This window comes from Galeopterus variegatus, unplaced genomic scaffold (assembly GCF_000696425.1).
Source record: "Galeopterus variegatus unplaced genomic scaffold, G_variegatus-3.0.2 Scaffold13342, whole genome shotgun sequence".
Taxonomy (NCBI): domain Eukaryota; kingdom Metazoa; phylum Chordata; class Mammalia; order Dermoptera; family Cynocephalidae; genus Galeopterus; species Galeopterus variegatus.
Genome location: NW_007739453.1, coordinates 18,032 through 34,668, shown reverse-complemented (window position 1 = coordinate 34,668; position 16,637 = coordinate 18,032). Strand labels below are relative to the sequence as shown.

The 16,637-nt window shown below is 37.4% G+C and overlaps 1 protein-coding gene across 1 annotated transcript; it reads right to left on the bottom strand.

The window, feature by feature from the left end:
- Window positions 1-7,194: 7,194 nt before the first annotated feature.
- LOC103581558 (olfactory receptor 8B12-like) lies at window positions 7,195-8,127 on the bottom strand. The gene has a single exon (XM_008563366.1). The coding sequence runs from the start codon at window positions 8,125-8,127 to the stop codon at window positions 7,195-7,197; it is 933 nt and encodes a 310-aa protein (XP_008561588.1).
- Between the last annotated feature and the right edge of the window lie 8,510 nt (window positions 8,128-16,637).

Here is a 16,637-nt window from a genome sequence, read left to right as displayed (position 1 = left end):
ATTCCAAACTTAAAGTGCCCCTCCAAGTTTTGCTACATAGAGATCCCTGTTCTCTGAGGACCATACTTGACTGCTAGATAGAGATTATGCAGATGAGAGTTAACAAAAACATTCAAATAGAACCTCCACTTCTTACAAAATGTTGTCCTCACATAGCTAATAATTTCTGACTATAAGCACTACATTTCCCACTTAGACCCGGGTCACATTAGGAAAAGACCCTTTGCTTCCAGAGATAAAGGAGGCTGAGGACCGGGTGCAGGATGAATCAGCAAGAACAGTGACCACTGTGGGGAAAATGCACTGTTCACTTCTGTTGTGAAATGCTATGTGTTCTCTTCAAATGTGTTTAAAATCATGGATTCTGGAAATCAAATATGGCCTTTTAAAAAACGATCTTCTCAACTGACTTGAATCTTCATCCTTTCCTCCACTAGTCATTAAGCATCTACTGTATGCCAGTTACTCTCCCAAGCAATGTTGAGATAATCAGACATCACAGGTACTGTCAGCGATGAGTTTATATTCTCCATCAATTTGTCTATACTTCCACCAGTACCACACGGTCTTGCATACTGTAGCTTTAGAGTAAGTCTTGAAACCAGGTGATGTCAGCCTTCTGATTTTATTCTTCTTCAATATTGTGTTGGCTATTCTGGGTCTTTTCCTTTTCCATGTAAACTTTAGAATCATTTTGCTGATATCCACAAAATAACTTGCTAGGATTTTGATTAGGATTGCTTTGAATCTATAGGTTGAGTTGGGAAGAACTGACATCTTAACAATGTCGAGACTTCTTATCGATGAGCATAAGATAGCTCTCCGTTTCTTTAGATCTTTGATTTCTTTCATCAGAGTTTTGTAGTTTTTCTCATATAAATCTTGCACATATTTTGTTAGATTTATTGCTGAGCACTTCCTTTGTTTGGGTGCTAATGTAAATAGTACTGTAATTTTAATTTCAGATTCTACTTATTCATAAAAGCAATTAACTTTTTAAATATTTTTATATTAACCTTGTATCCTGCTACTTTGTTATAATCACTTACTAGTTCCACGGGTTTTTTATGTCCATTCTTTGGGATTTTCTATGTAGATAATCATGTCAGCTGCAAACAGGGTAAGTTGTATTCTTTCTTTCCCAATCTGTATAACTTCTATTTATTTTTTCTTTTGTTATTGCATTAGCTAGGACTTCCAGTACAATGTTGAATGGGAGTGGTGAGAAGAGGCATCCTTGCTTTCTCACTATTAAATATGATGTTAGCAGTAGCTTTTTTAGTAGAGGTTCTTTATCAAGATGAGAGAGTTGCCCTTTATTCCTAGTTTGCTGGATTGGGTGTGGAATTTTGTCAAACATTCTTTATGCATCTATTGAGAAGATCATACGATTTTCCTTTTTTATCCTTCTCTTGTTTTAATTGAGCATTTTATATGATTTTATTTTTTCTCCTCTCTTACTATATCAATTATACTTTTTAAATTTTTTTAGTGGTTGCCCTGGACTGTGCAATATGCATTTAAAACTAGTTTAAGCCTATTTTCAAGCAACGCTAGCACTTCATGGGTAGTGGAGGTACCTTATAACAGAGCATTCACACTTCCTCCCTCCATCCCCTGCTGCCATTCACTTCACCTTCAGCTATGGTACCTGTAAGCTATGGTATCCAATATGTTGGTGCCGTTATCATTTTAAAAATTATTTTTCTATTACATCAATTAAGAATAAGAAAAATGAAAGGTTTTATTTTACCTTTACTTATTCATCCTCTAACAAATATTCTTCCTTTTTCATGTAGATCTTAGTTTTTGACCTATATCATTTTTTTCTGTATGAAGAACTCCTTTAACATTTCTTGCAAGACAGGTCTACTGGCAACAAATTCTCTCAGTTTTTATTTGCCCGAGAAAGTCTTTAACTCTCCATTGCTTTTTTTAGTACATTTTTAATTGGTTATTAATATTCATGAGATACAAAGCTGATTGTCACCACTTGTGCCCAAGATGTGATGGCCAGATCCATATTGACAGTATGCCCATTACTACAAATTGCAATTACACCCCATGTCCCCCACCCAATTATCCCTGACCTCCCTCCCTATCCCCCTTTGTATCCCTAGGTATGCTCTCTCCCTTTTGAAGTGAAACACACCACTGTGGTCTTTCTTTCCTTCCTTCTTTCTCTCTTAGCTCCCACATATGAGTGAGGACATGTGGTTATTTATCCCTCTGTGCTTTGCTTATTTCACTCAACATAAGCTTTTTCAAGCTCATTCATGTTGATGCAAATGGGAGAATTTCGTTCTTTTTTATGTCAGAGTAGTATTCCATGGTGTATATATACCACAGTTTCCTTATCCAGTGCTCCAGGTAGGCTGTAATTCTCTTCTCACCTCTCTCTCCAGTTTCAGAAAGTCAGTTTGTCCTGTGACTTCCCTTCTCTGAATGATCTAAGAGTTGTTGACTTTCAGTTTATTTAGTTTCTTTCTTGTTGTGAGGATGAAAATGATAACATCCAAGTTCGTTACCTCTTGGAGTTGAAACCAACCTCTATTTTTTAAAAAGTAAGTTAATATATAAATGTTTGTTGAATTGAACATACTTGCCATTCTGGCACCTTAAGCATTCAATGACTCTTCCACCAACACAGCAACAACCAAGAGATACAGGTAATCAGACCATGGGGTGGAGACAGAAAATCAGAAGAAACCAAAATGTTACCAGAACTGAAGCTACCATGGGTCTGCTGTGTTGCCGCTCCTCTCCTCTCCTCTCCTTTCCTATTCATACTCTCTCCCATGCCTCTTCTGCATCTGGTTCCTCTTATTCTTGCCCAGCAATGTCCTAGGATCCTTCCTTATTAAACCATTTCTATTGAAAGATACATACCTAAATGCCTTTTTATGGCGTTTTAAACTTTTTTTTAAAAAGGTTTTCAGAAATAAAAATGTATAGATAGATATATAAAGAAATAGAAATTGATATAGAGATATGCCTGTATATGCCTATACTATTTCTGGGAATAGTCACATTTAAGAGGAAGAACAGTCTACGTCCCTACCACCCTGAACGCGCCTGATCTCATCTGATCTCAGAAGAGGAAGAACATAAGCACAAGAGAACTGAAGTGAGAGAGAGGTTTATTTTTACTGTATGCTTTTTTGTACTGTTTCATATTTTACCGTGTGTATGTATCCTCAAGAAAAAGAAATATTACTTTTAAAATGGAAGTTGTAAATCACCCACCCATAATCTGATCATTGCTATCTACAAAACAAACAAAAAAAGCTACAGCAAACATCATATTTAATAGTGAAAACCTGAGTGCTTTTACCCTAAGGTCAGAAAAATGGCAGGGATATCCATTACTCTCATCTCTATTCATCATCATATTGGAGATACAAAGGTCAGAAAAATGGCAGGGATATCCATTACTCTCACCTCTATTCATCATCATATTGGAGGTCTCGGTGCTGTGAGTAAAATAAAAGAAATAAAAGGTATAAAGATCATTAAGGCAAAATCAAACCTGTATTTGTAGATGACATGACTATGTATGTATATAGAAATACAAAAAAAAAAAGAAGAAAGAAAAGATTTCCTATTTCTTCTTCTATCAATTTCAGTAATGATTAGAATTAAGTGAAATTAGCAAGGTTTCTAGATACAAAGTCAATTTATAAAAATAAACTGTATTTCTACATACCAGTAATAAACTAATGAAAACTAAATTTTAAAAATTCACTTAAAATAGATAAATGATATCAAATTCCTAGGAATAAATGTAATTTCACCTCAAAACCAGTCAAGATTGTCTTCTCATCACTTTTGTTTATCATTGTATTGGTAAATACAGCACTTTGACTTCAAGCCACCTTCTCTCCAACTAGTTGCACAAAAATATTGTCACTTGACTTTCCAATAGACCTATACAAATGCAGCCAATACAGTTTAGAGAGGAGAAATAGTCTTTTCAATAAGTGATGCTGGGGCCAGCCCAGTGGCGCACTGGATAGTGCGCCGCTTGGGAAGCGCGGCGGCGCTCCCGTCCGAGGGTTCGGATCCCATATACAGACCGGTTCCCGCTCACTGGCTGAGCGAGGCGCGGGAGCAACACCGAGGCTTGCGATCCCATTGCCGGTCCCCGGTCCGGTATGGGGGCGACACTGAGGGTTGCGATCCGTTGCCGGACACGGAAAAAAAGACAAAAAGACAAAAAAAAAAAAAAATAAGTGATGCTGAAGCAAATTAATAGCTTCATGAAAGAAATAAAACTTACTACCTCACACTATACTTGATAACTGATTTGAAATTGATCAAAAATCTAAATATTAAAGGAAAAACCGTAAGGCTTTTGAAAGAAAACATGCGGTATCTTTGTGACTTAGTGGTAGGAGAAGATTAAACAGGACAAAGCACATTAGTAAAAGAAGAAGTTGATAAATTGAACTTTATTAAAATTAAAACATCTGTTACCAAAAGACCTCATTAAGAATAGTCATGTAAATGAAGAAGCCACAGACTGAGAAAAGATAACTGCAGTGTATACATCTGAAAAAGAGCTCATATCCAAAAATATACTTTTTAAAAATGCAAATCAATAAGAAAATAGCCACTTCACAAAAGATAATACCCAAATAGCTAATGAACATATAAGAAGTGTCTAACATTATTATTTATCAGGAAAACGCAAAAAAAAAAAAAAAAAAAACCACGAAAGTGATATTGCAGTACACATCCAACAGACTGGTAAGAATAAAAAAATACTGAAAATAACAAATGTTCATAAATATGAGTATCCTTATCTGGAAATTACTGATGGGAATGCAAATCAGTTCCCATCTTTTGGAGGACAGTTTGGTAGTATTTAAGAAGCCTAAACATATGCCTACACTGTGACCCAGTAAGTCTACATCTCGGTATATACCTACGAGAGATAAGTGTATATTTCAAACAAAATACATGTTCAAGAATGTTTGTAGAAGCTTTATTAATAATATGCAGAAACTGCAAACAAGCCAAGTGTTCACTAAGAGACTAATTAAGTAAATTGCTCTACATTTGTGCAATGGAATACTAAACAGCAATAACCAAGAGCAAAGTCATGGATGAGCTCACGCAACATTCTATATTGAGTGAGAGAAGCCAAGCATGAAAAAGTAAACGCACTATTTGACATTTACATGAAGCTCAAGAATGAGCCCTCTGTGATGATAAAAGTAAGAATAGTGGATATTTTCAGGAAGAGAGTGGGGAGTAGCATTTACTGGGAAAGAACAGGCAGGAATATTCTGAAATGATGAAAATCTTCTATAGCTTGGTCTGGGTGATTTATATATGTGTGTATCGCGGGAGACCCAGATCTGAAAGGGCACTCACGTAGTGTCTGCCTATTCCAAAGAGCACACACAGGCCAATAGGTAGAGACACTGGTTTATTAGACTTACAGGAGGTGCTGGTGGTGGCTGGTCAGCTAGAAATCCTTCTGGCCCTGGGGTACATACAACAATTTTATAGTGAACAGATCAAAGGAGAGGTGTAAATCATTCACATACTTATGTTTAGATCCTCACCCAACTCAGAGGGTGTAGGAGATCTAGCTGAATAGGTAAGTTAACTTACTGGTTACCCTTTTCGCTCCAGAGTAGTTAACACTAGTGTTCTAACTCCATTTATATGCTAATTAATTGACTCTGGGCACCTGCTTCCTATGATTCTCCTTTTGTCTTAAAGCAAACATACCTTTCCTTTAGTAAACTACCTTGGCCAGGGGTGATTTCCCACAGGGGAGGGGGAACTCTGGTATGCATGGGGAGGGGGAAATGGGTCTATGTCCAGCATTTACCTTACAGTGTGATAAAAACTCATAAAGCACTAATTTTATGCACTCTGTATAAACTTATACTTCAGTTTAAAAGGGCATAGGGTGTTTTTTCACTTAATCACACTGTACTGATTCTCCACCACCTGTATGATACCCTCAACCCATAAGGGTTCTAAATTCAGTGACCTTACCACACAATCCTCCCCTACACTTTCATTCTTTTTATTATAGCCTGATTAAACAAAACTATTTCATAGAAAAAAACTAAGCATTTATCCAAACTTTCCTCTTTTCTAATAGAAGAGAACTTTCCTAAGAAAAGTTCATGTTAAAATATCTTCCAAACAGTTCACATGCCATAGCTTCTAAAAGAACTGTTACCACTAATAATGCGCTCAGATCAAAAATTTCGTCTTCTGATTTTTAATATAAAGCTGTACTTCCATTTATTCAATGCTGTGATATGTAACACGACCTGAGACCATGTCCTTTATGCCCTGCTATTAGAAGATCACAGACAGGAATACATGCAGTGCCTTAAAATATGATGGTAATTGCCTCCCCTAATAACTGGTTGGTTGCTATGGTTCTAAAGGCTCACCTACATTCAAAGCTATCTGTTACTAATTTACATTATTAAGAGCCTTGAAGTGAGGCTCACAGTTCTATCTTCATTAGACTGAAGTGTGTATCCAACAGCTCTCACTCCCTTCAATCTGCATCTCTCTCCCTTAGAAGGTCTGATATTAGCCTTGGTCGTTAAGGCTCTACACCATTTCGATGGGCACTATGCTTGATTCTATATGGAACCTAATCTAGTTTCCACTCACACGTCCTAAAATTCTTAAAACACTTCTTTTATCTTTCTATCAAAAGCAAGTCAACCAAATTTTTACCTCCAACACACTCGCAAAGATTGTATTTCAAAAATTAACCCTTAAAAATTTGCGTGACATCGCTGTGAATAGATTTCTTTAAATGAAAAAAAGAAGAAGAAAACACCTTCGAAATAAATTCTGCCAGGAAAAAGATGAAACAAGAAAACATAGTTAAATAAAAACACAGTAGAGTGGATCAAAATTCAAGGGCCTGGATTCCTCCCAGCTCTGGCATTAGGTACACGTGTGTCCATGGTAACTTACAAATTTTTATGAGTCCTCAGTGTGTAATGGGTTGTACAAGGAACCTAGATCAAATAATTTCTTAGGACTATGAATAGTTGAGGTGTGTAAGCAGTGAAGAGAATGTGTGTTTAGGAACAACAGTTAAAATTTTCCTCTAAGTATAGCGGAGAAAGTGCTAGCATTTGTTTCCCTCACGGAAAAAAACTAAAAGAAAAGAAATACTCTGATCTCCTTTCTCGGTCATTTTCAAGAGAAGATTTTTCTGCTCAAGGTTTTCTTCAGGGCAACTTTGACATCCTTATTCCTCAGGCTATAGATTAATGGGTTGAGCATGGGCACCACAGCAGTATAGAAAATTGAAGACACTTTCCCCTGGTCAAGCGGTAAAATAGAAGGTGGTTTGAGGTGCATAAAAGCCCCTGACTCAAAGAAAAGAGATACCACAATTATATGGGAACTGCAGGTACTGAAGGCTTTGGACCTGCCCTCACTGGAGCTAATGTGGAGAATGCTAGAAAGAATAAAACCATAAGAGATGAAAATGGCTATAATGGGCTCCCCAATGCCAATGGTCACAACAATGAAGACCACCAGCAAGTCTATGTAAGAGCCGTTGCAGGAGAGCTCAAGGAGGGGAAGGATGTCACACATATAGTGATTGACAAGGTTGTCTGCACAAAAGGTCACAAACATTACGTTTACCATATGGGCCACAGCCCCCAAAACTCCCATCCCATAGACACCTGACAAAAGAAGCAAACACACCTGAGGCGACATGGTGACTGTGGACACCAGTGGGTTACAGACTGTGACATAGCGGTCATAAGCCATGGCTGACAGGATGTAGGATTCAGAAAAGACAAAGAAACAGAAGAAAAAAAACTGAGTCATGCACCCTGCATAGGAGATGATGTTCTTCTTTGAGACAAAGCCCATCAGCATTTTAGGGGTGAGGGTAGTGGAGTAACAGAAATCTACGAAGGACAAGTTGAAGAGGAAAAAGCACATGGGAACGTGCAGGTGAGAGTTGAGCCCGGTCAGGGTTATCAAGCCCAGGTTCCCCACCACGGTGACCACATAGAAACCTAGAAACAGGAAGAAGAGGGGGATCCGGAGTCCAGGTTGACTCGTTGAGCCTGCGAGGATAAACTCTGTCACAGAGAAGTTCTTGTCAGCCATTCTCCTCTGGGAGGTTCCGTGAGAGGAAAAGAAAAGAGTCACAGAGAAAAGAGCTTACCCACCATGGAAGTTAGTGGAAGTTAAGGGGATGCAAGGGAGACGAGAAGAGAACAAACGTTCGCTGAGCAGTAACTATGGAAAAGGCACTATTCTAAATGCTGTGTGGCATTGCGACTCTTCCCACTTTACAGAGGAGGACCCCGAGCCTAGGCCACTTGCACAGAGTCCCAGTGCTACTGAGTCACAGCAGCAGGATGACGCAGGCTGTCTGGCTCCCGCTGCCTGAGCTCTGCTGCAGGACCCAGAGGGTCAGGTGGGCACCGGAGCCTCAGCGCTGTTCTCTACTGCCTCTGTCCTTCTCTTTCATGGAGACGCCAATGGCCCTGGTGGAAAGAGAGTGACAACTTGCAGCTCAGACCTCTCTGCTTCTACTTTTCCACTCCGAGGATCAAAATCTCTAGTTTGTTGATGGGTGTGAGGCGGACAGAGGGGGTGGGGAGGGATGAATCGGTAAAGGGACACGAAAATCAACTACATTGCATATTGATAAAATAAAATAAATAAATAAAATAAAAATATCTATAAAATATGTTTTTTACAATAACTGGAGAAATTGGAATATATATTGATAATAGTGTTGTTTTTAAAAACTTTTAGGTACAGTAATGGTATTTTGGTTATCTAAGAGAATGTCCTTTTTCTTAGAAGACGCATGCTCCAGTATTTAGAAAAGAAGTGTTTGTCTGTCCTTATATTCAAATGCTTCAAATAAGTTTAAAAATTCCAAAAAAAAAAAATCTCTAGTTTATCTTTGTTCTGTCGCTGAGCTGAGGAGCACGATGTCTGATTGTGGCTTTGCCCCGAAGCTCCGGTCCAGGCTCCAGGAATGAGACAGAGTCCTCTCCTAAGACTGTGGATGACAGGAGACGAAAGAGTTTTATTCTGGATTGGAGATCTCAGGGAGCTAGTTACAGAGGCTCCCACAGGACCATGGCCCAGAGACCACCTTCCCTAAGGGAGAGGAAATGTTTGTTTACACCCTTGATAATGCTTCACATGGCTTCTAATGACCTATTCTTTCATTCACGATACATGTTTTCAGATACAAGTAATAGCAGAGCACTATGGGAAAACATAAATCTTGCTGTCTTGTGCTGAGCACTTACTGTGTACCAAACACTGACCCAGCACCCTCATAGGGTCACCAAGGATGCAATGACAGTGTAGAAATGATTTATCTCATTTATTACTCACAACAGCCTCATAAATCAGATCTGCTTATCTCCACTTTAAAAGTGAGGAACACACACAGCTAGTGGATTTCAGAATCCTGAGTCAAAGCCTGGTCTTCCAGCTTTAATAAGTATGGTGTTGATCACTTCCTACACCACCTCCTCGTGAGTGATAAGGAGTTCTCTGAAGCAGGATTTTTAATTACAAAGATCTTATGAGATTCTTGATAGAAAAAAAAACAAGTAATTTTGAAGGATGGTAGAAAGTGTTAGAGCCAGGGAAGGTCAAATTAGGGAATATTGGATTTCAAAGGAGGAGATTCATTATTGCATTCACATCCAATATATACCAAGAATTACTGAACTTTTTCAAGTTCAAAAATAAAAGAAACCTTCTCTGCTTTTGCCCTGGTACCTGTTCATGAAGTTTAAACTTAACAATTAAAAACAAATGTTTGTCAGATAACTGATATCAACTTTTATCACGATCCAAAGGCCGGGGAACAGACCCTACAGCCAATATGTCAGATAATGGGGAGTTGAAGAAAGATGTGAACACGAACAACATTCCCTCAGCAAATACAAACTGAGCATCCACTACGTCCCAGAAACTCTTCTAGGTCCAGGTTCTTCAGTAAAAAGAAAAAAAAAAAAAAGAGATTCTTGCCCTCATTGTGCTTTCATTCAAGTGGTACAGAAAACGCATGAAAGAAAGAAGTAAAACATATAACATGAAATGTGCTATGAAGAAAAGGAAAGCAAGGGAGAGGGGTAGAACAGGCAGGTTCTATACAGATTTCGATTTTAAGTAGAGAAACCTGACATTTGAGCAATGACCAGAAAGAGAATTTAACAATGTTTGCTTGATCAGTTGCCCTACTAAAACACTGGGCATTCGTGCCTTAACGTAGCACCCTTCCAAGGCACCACGTTGTTGTCCTGCACCTTAAATGCAATACCTTAAACCAAATTACTGGCTCTGAGGAGAACATCCTGAACATAGTAACAGGATGCAGGGGCAAGAGACGCTGCTGAAGATTGAGACAATCACAAGTCACACCATGCAGATTACTGAGTGAGACTGATATAAAGACTAATAAAGCTTTGTGTAGCAACTTGCATTCTCCACCCCCTAACAGGGGCTTTTTATGTGTTAAGGATGACAACTTTCATAGCCAAGACATAAATCTCTATTTGGGGAAATTAAAACCTCAGTTAGAATATGGGTTATATATGGTCTTGGTCAGAGTTATGGGCTAGAGTCCTCTTGGAGAAGTTATGAAATCATAACATAAAGGCAGAAGCCTGTCTTCTTCTAGGCAAGTCTGACCAAAAGCACTGCACCCGGGCCTGTGTGTGGTGACAAGGACGGCCACATACATCAGTGAGGACTTGCTCACCCTCGGTTCAGTCTAGCGATGACCGTTCCACATCTCTCAGTTTACACCTAAAACGGTGCGCATTCCAGAATGACTCTAATGAATCCCAATCCCTGTCTCAATCACTTAAGAAATGAAGAAAAACAATCCACCACTGCACACACTTAAGGAATGGAGAAAAACAATCTTCCATTAAAAAATTAAAATAAGCCCCACAAGGCAAGCTCTCCTTGAGACCCAATGGCAAAGAAGACCTTAGGGGTTCATTAAATATTCACTTCCCTCTAGAAACTGTAGAGAGTTCTTGTATGCATGAAGCAACACCAGGGAAAGTTCTTCTGAGGTTTTTGTCACTTCAGAAATGGTTTCCATAGAAACCTCATTTCAAATGCATCAGGGTTTTATTTCAAATGAACCCGGCTGTCTCTAAATCATTTTCAATGTTGACTCGCTCCAATATGAGAATAAAGAAGCATAGAAATAAATATTTCTCGTTAAGTTACTTCGTTGCAGCACTGTCCCTTTTCCCAAAACTTGAATCTCTATGTAATGGCTTCCATGTTTATTTATTCTTAACATTTAAATAAACTTGAGACATGAATTACAACATGGTTGTGTGAAAAATGCATGTACAATACAGCGTCTTTGTACATATGGCACATGCATTAATGCCCAAATGACTGGTAGACCATCACACACCCTTCACTCTACACAAGAGAGATCAAAGAACAAGTCACAATTCCAACAGAAAGAGTCAGAGAGCCTGTCCAGAGAGGAAATATGGCAGCTGAAATGTCTTCATTTGAAATGACTTTACTTAGACTCTAAGGAATTGGCATAAAATTAAATTCATCTATCAGAAGTCATATGATCTGCATTATACTAAAAGCTAAGTTGGTTTTCAAATGTGTATTTGGCATATTAAAATACTAAGTAAAGGGATTCAAAAGGAACGGTTCATGTCCTAAAGGGGTTGTTTTTTTATCCTCTTTATTTACTCACTTCATGTTTCAAAATTTCCAATGTTCACTTCTCAACCATCTGAGCCTCTTCCTTCTTAAATGTTTGGTGATCTCATCTCATGATTTATAAAACATTCTCTATAAGGTTAGTTCCTAAGTTTGTCCTTATCTTTCTGTTAAGTTCCTGTCCTGTATGTATGACCTCTCAACTAAAATGTTCCAGTGTGCTGTCCTGCTGTCACTCTGGACCCAACAAGAACAAAGAATAACATATCTTTTTTGTTCCAAAAGCAGACATCTGCCCAATCTTCCCATGTTTTTATTGGAAAGAAAGTAGAGGGTAGTATCAATGTGGTATTAGTAGACCTGGTCTGTTTAGGATGTTCTCATTTTACATCTATTATCTCAGAAAAATTATTAGTAGCATTCCCTTTCACTATAAAATATATCCCAGTTAAATGATAAATTGTGTGATCTTTATATGTGTTCAGGACACAAACTTTGGAATCAAACCAACCTCTACAATTCCTGGCTCTGCCACTTACTAACTCTGTGGTCTTAGGAACTTTGTTTCTCCTCTCCTGAGCTTCAAATTACTTAAGATGGGGATAATAATCATAAATGGTGCAGAACATACTATATACAACATCAAAAGCATAAAAAGTATTATGTCATTATTCAGATCTATGCCCTTGAATGAAAGGGATATTTTGGAACATGGTGATATATAGATTCAGCTAAAACAGAGAGAGACTGAAGGCAGATAGATCAGTTAAGAAGGTTTCACAAGCAGTAGAAAGAGTGTCAAGAGATAAGATCATGGAAGAACTGGATTTACTGTCTCTATGGTTTGGGGGAGGACAGAGAGGAAAGAAGCACAAATCAGATTTGACTTAAATCTGGAGCCCAGGGAACAGTGAGCAGCATGGCAGAAATGAATAAATAAGGAGTGGGGAGGTTAAGAAGATGCATTTTGGTCTAATGATGAAATGCTGGGGAAAAAAAAACCTTAAAAAATTAAGTAGAAAATTGGCAATGGAGGATCAGAGCTTGGGAGACAAAGGGTCAAAATACAAATTGGGGAACCAGCTAAACACAGGTGATCACGGAGGAATGATGAATTATTCCAAACAGAAATATTTAAAACTAAATATTTAGAACTAATTATTTCCAAAAATACCCACAATTAGAAAATGGGGGAAGGAAAATGACCAACAGAAATGTCAGAAAAGCCAAGTGTAAACAGGTGGGAGCATAATCTGGAGACAAACAGACCTGGAATCAAACTAAAACTCTGTTAAATCATTAGCTCTGTGAATGTGGGCAAGTTATTCAACATCACATAGTGTCCCTATCTGAAAGCCAGGGATAGTAATAGCACACCTGCAGATGTATGTAAGGCATAAAATTTGACTTTAGTTAAGTATTCATTTAGTAGATATTTCTTGAATTCATGAAATTCACAGAAACAAAAAAAGAGAGAGATAATTTCAAGAGTGAGGTAATCGGTATTTCTTTGTTTTCAAGGGAAAGAATTGAAAATGACTTTAAATAAATTGCACTCTTGTACTCCAATTTTTTCCATATCATTGTTTATCTTTATTTTGACTTAAATGATTAGAAGAATTTAACATTGAAGCCATTTTAGCCTAGAAGTTCCTTTGTGAAGGATTTTAAGAACAAATTCCATATCTTTAATAGATTTAAGACTATTCAGAGTTTCTATTTCTTCTTTTGTAAATTTCACTAGTTTTCATCCTTTAGAGAATTTTAGTTTCTCTAAGTTCTCTACTTTATTGGTATAAAATGTTCATAAAATTTTTTATTATTTTGTAATGTTTGTAAGCTCTGTAGTGATTGACCCTCTCTCATTTCCGATATTACTAATTTTTGTTCAGATCTTTTTCTTAGACTGCCTAGAATTTTATCAATTTTATTGATCTCTTAAAAAATCCACATTCTGTTTTTATTGATTTTTTCTATTAATTGTTAATCTATTTTATTAATTTATACTTTAATCATTTCTTTTCTCTATTTTGGGTTTAGTTTTCTCTTCTATTTCTAGTTTTTTTGGTTTTCTTCTTCTCTAATATAGGCATTCAAAATTATAAATTTCCCTCAGTAAACCGCTTCAGCTAAATCATACAATGCTCAGCATTTTTTATTTTTTATTCAACTCAAAAATATTTTCTAATTTCCCTTGTGGTTTCTTTTTCAACAACTGGGTTATTTAGAAGTGTGTACAGTAGTCCAATTTTCAAATATTTGGAGATTTTGCAGAGATCTGTTCTTAGTTTCTAATTTAATTCCACAGTAGTCAGAGAACATATTCTGTATGTTTTCAGCACTTCTAAATTTACTGAAACTTGTTTAATGTTCCAGCATATGGTCTGTCCTGGGGAATTTTCCATGTACGATTGAAAAATCCTGTATTCTATTGTCGTTGGGTGAGATGTTCTAGAAATGTCACTTTGTTTATGTAAGTTGGTAGTGTTATTCAAGTCTCCTATGTCCATAATAATTTCCTGTCTACTTTTCCATCAATTAATAAAAGAGAAGTGTTGAAATCTACAACTTGAATTGTGAATTTTTATCTCCTTTCAGTTTTGTTAATATTTGCTTTGTGTATTTGAAGTTCTGTTATTAGGTGAGTACTTATTTAGAAATCTTATGTGTTTCTAATTACTTGGTACTTGAATTATCATGAAATATCTCTCATAGTCTTTGTTAATATTCCAAGCCCTGAAGTCTACTGTGTCAAGAATGAATATAGCTATTCCAGATTTCTTATGATTAGTACTCTCACAATAAATGTATTATCTCATCTTTTTAAAAAAGAAAATATCTGCTTTTATATTTAAAGTGTGACTCATTTAGACTGCATATAGTTGGGTTTTGAATTTTTCTTTATTCAGTGTAACTTTTTCTGTCTCTTACTTGTCATGTTTAGACTATTTATACTCCATGTAATTGTTGAGTTAAGCTTACTTTCCTGCTATTTATTTTCTACTCATCCCATCTGGTCTGGTCTTTGTTACTTTTTCCTTCTTTTCCTGCCTTCTTTTGGATTAGTAGAGCACTTTTTAATATTCTCTTATATCTCCTCTATTGACTTATTAGCTATATCTCATTTTATTAGCATTTCCTAATAGCATTGACAATATGCAACTTTATCCTATCAAAATCTATCTTGAAATAAAATTTAACACTTCATTCATGATATGAAGAACCTTAAAGGAGTATACTTCCATTTCCCCTTCTAGTCCTTGTGCTGTCATTGTTATATATTTTATTTTACATGTTATAAATCCCATTGTATGTGGTTCTAATTTTTGCTTTAAATGGTGAATTATTTTTAAAATAATTTTTTAAATAAGATAAAGAATAGTATTTTATATTTAAGTTTCTTGTGGTGATCATTAAAATACACTTCTCGGATATATTACTTCAGGAAGTGCTGCTGCACTCTGAAATCAATCTTTACAACATTTGCACTGAGGCCATGCTTCCCACAGGCTACTCCCAGCCAATGACTGAAAGGAACAGGGATATTAAAGTAGGCCTATTCCTGCCAGACCCAAGACTCCTCCTACAGAATTTGGCTCAAGAATTGTCAGCTTTGCCATCAACCTTGCCAGTCTGATGACTGTCCCAGCTTTCTGTAGCTCCATCCCATTTTCCCTGAGAGATGTCGCACATCTAATTTTGTATTGGCATCTGCTTCTCAGAGGACCTGGACCAATGCAAGTGGTAATAAATATGGTCCAGTGAAAAATATAGTAAGATAGAGACTAGAGACTGACTTGGCTCGTTGTCTGGCGGTTGAAGAGATCTCAACCATGGTTGATAGGTTGAGGATGGGATAGTGCCTGGCACACAGTGACAGCTCAATTGCTGTAGATTTCTTTGGTGGAGACCTAGGAATATATCCCTGTGGAGGGACACACTGTTGCAGGTGCACTGATACAGACTTTTGAAAATACCTTTAGAGAAAAAGGAATTGGCTTGTTATGCTAGTTGCCTGGCAAACAAAGAAAGACAGACCATTAATCAAAGTCTGAGAGCCAGAGTATCTATTTGGTAACTTACAAAACAGTCCTTAGCTCCCAGCTGAGCAGTAAGCTAAAGCTTAATTGTTGGAATCGCAAAGCTCCAAAGACATTTACATTTTCCCATTTACAGACAATAAAGTCAGGTCTCAAAGTCACATAGCAAAAAATTGGCATATTAATGCCTCCTATGGAAGTCTTTTACCTCCAAATTTCAAAGTTGATCTTTCCATTACTCCACATTTCATGGCTTTTCTAACTTTTCTAGAGGACTTCGGGGGTCTCAAAGGGAATGTAATAGTGTGAGTAAAACATTTTGGAAAAAGATATATGGCAGGGAGCAAAATTTAATACCAAATTCAGAGCAGTTTGGGGAAATGAATCAGGAATGCGAGTTAGATCTTTAACGGAGATAAAAGATAGCTGTGCTAGGGTAGAAATCCTAGCCAAAACCTGGATGTTTAATACAACCCCAAACAACAAAGTAAAGTCCTTCAATGCATTAAGCAAACTCAGACTAAATTCAACAACAATTAAATGGGGGGCTAGGCCTCACAGGACCCACTCTTCCCACCACACCTCATTAATGACAGGGCAATATAAAGCCACAGGGCTCCACCTGTTTAAGGACGGCAGCGTGGCAATATCACCAGTTGAAGTTCCATCCACAGTCAAGGGCAAGCCTCCCTGTAATTACCACTGTCCTGGCCCACAGCCTGGTGAGTTATTTAGAGAATCATTGCCTGCTCCTAACGCAGACACTCCCAAGATTGGAACTGCAGACACGCTGTACTCAGAGCCACTTGCTGAAGCTGTTGTGTCCTCTCTCTGCCTATCCTGGGATCCACCCTGATGGCTCTGATGCTCACACCCAGCAGTATCACTTCC

Excerpts from the sequence above, each read along its gene's own strand:
- LOC103581558 (XM_008563366.1), bottom strand. The coding sequence starts at position 8,127 with ATGGCTGACAAGAACTTCTCTGTGACAGAGTTTATCCTCGCAGGCTCA.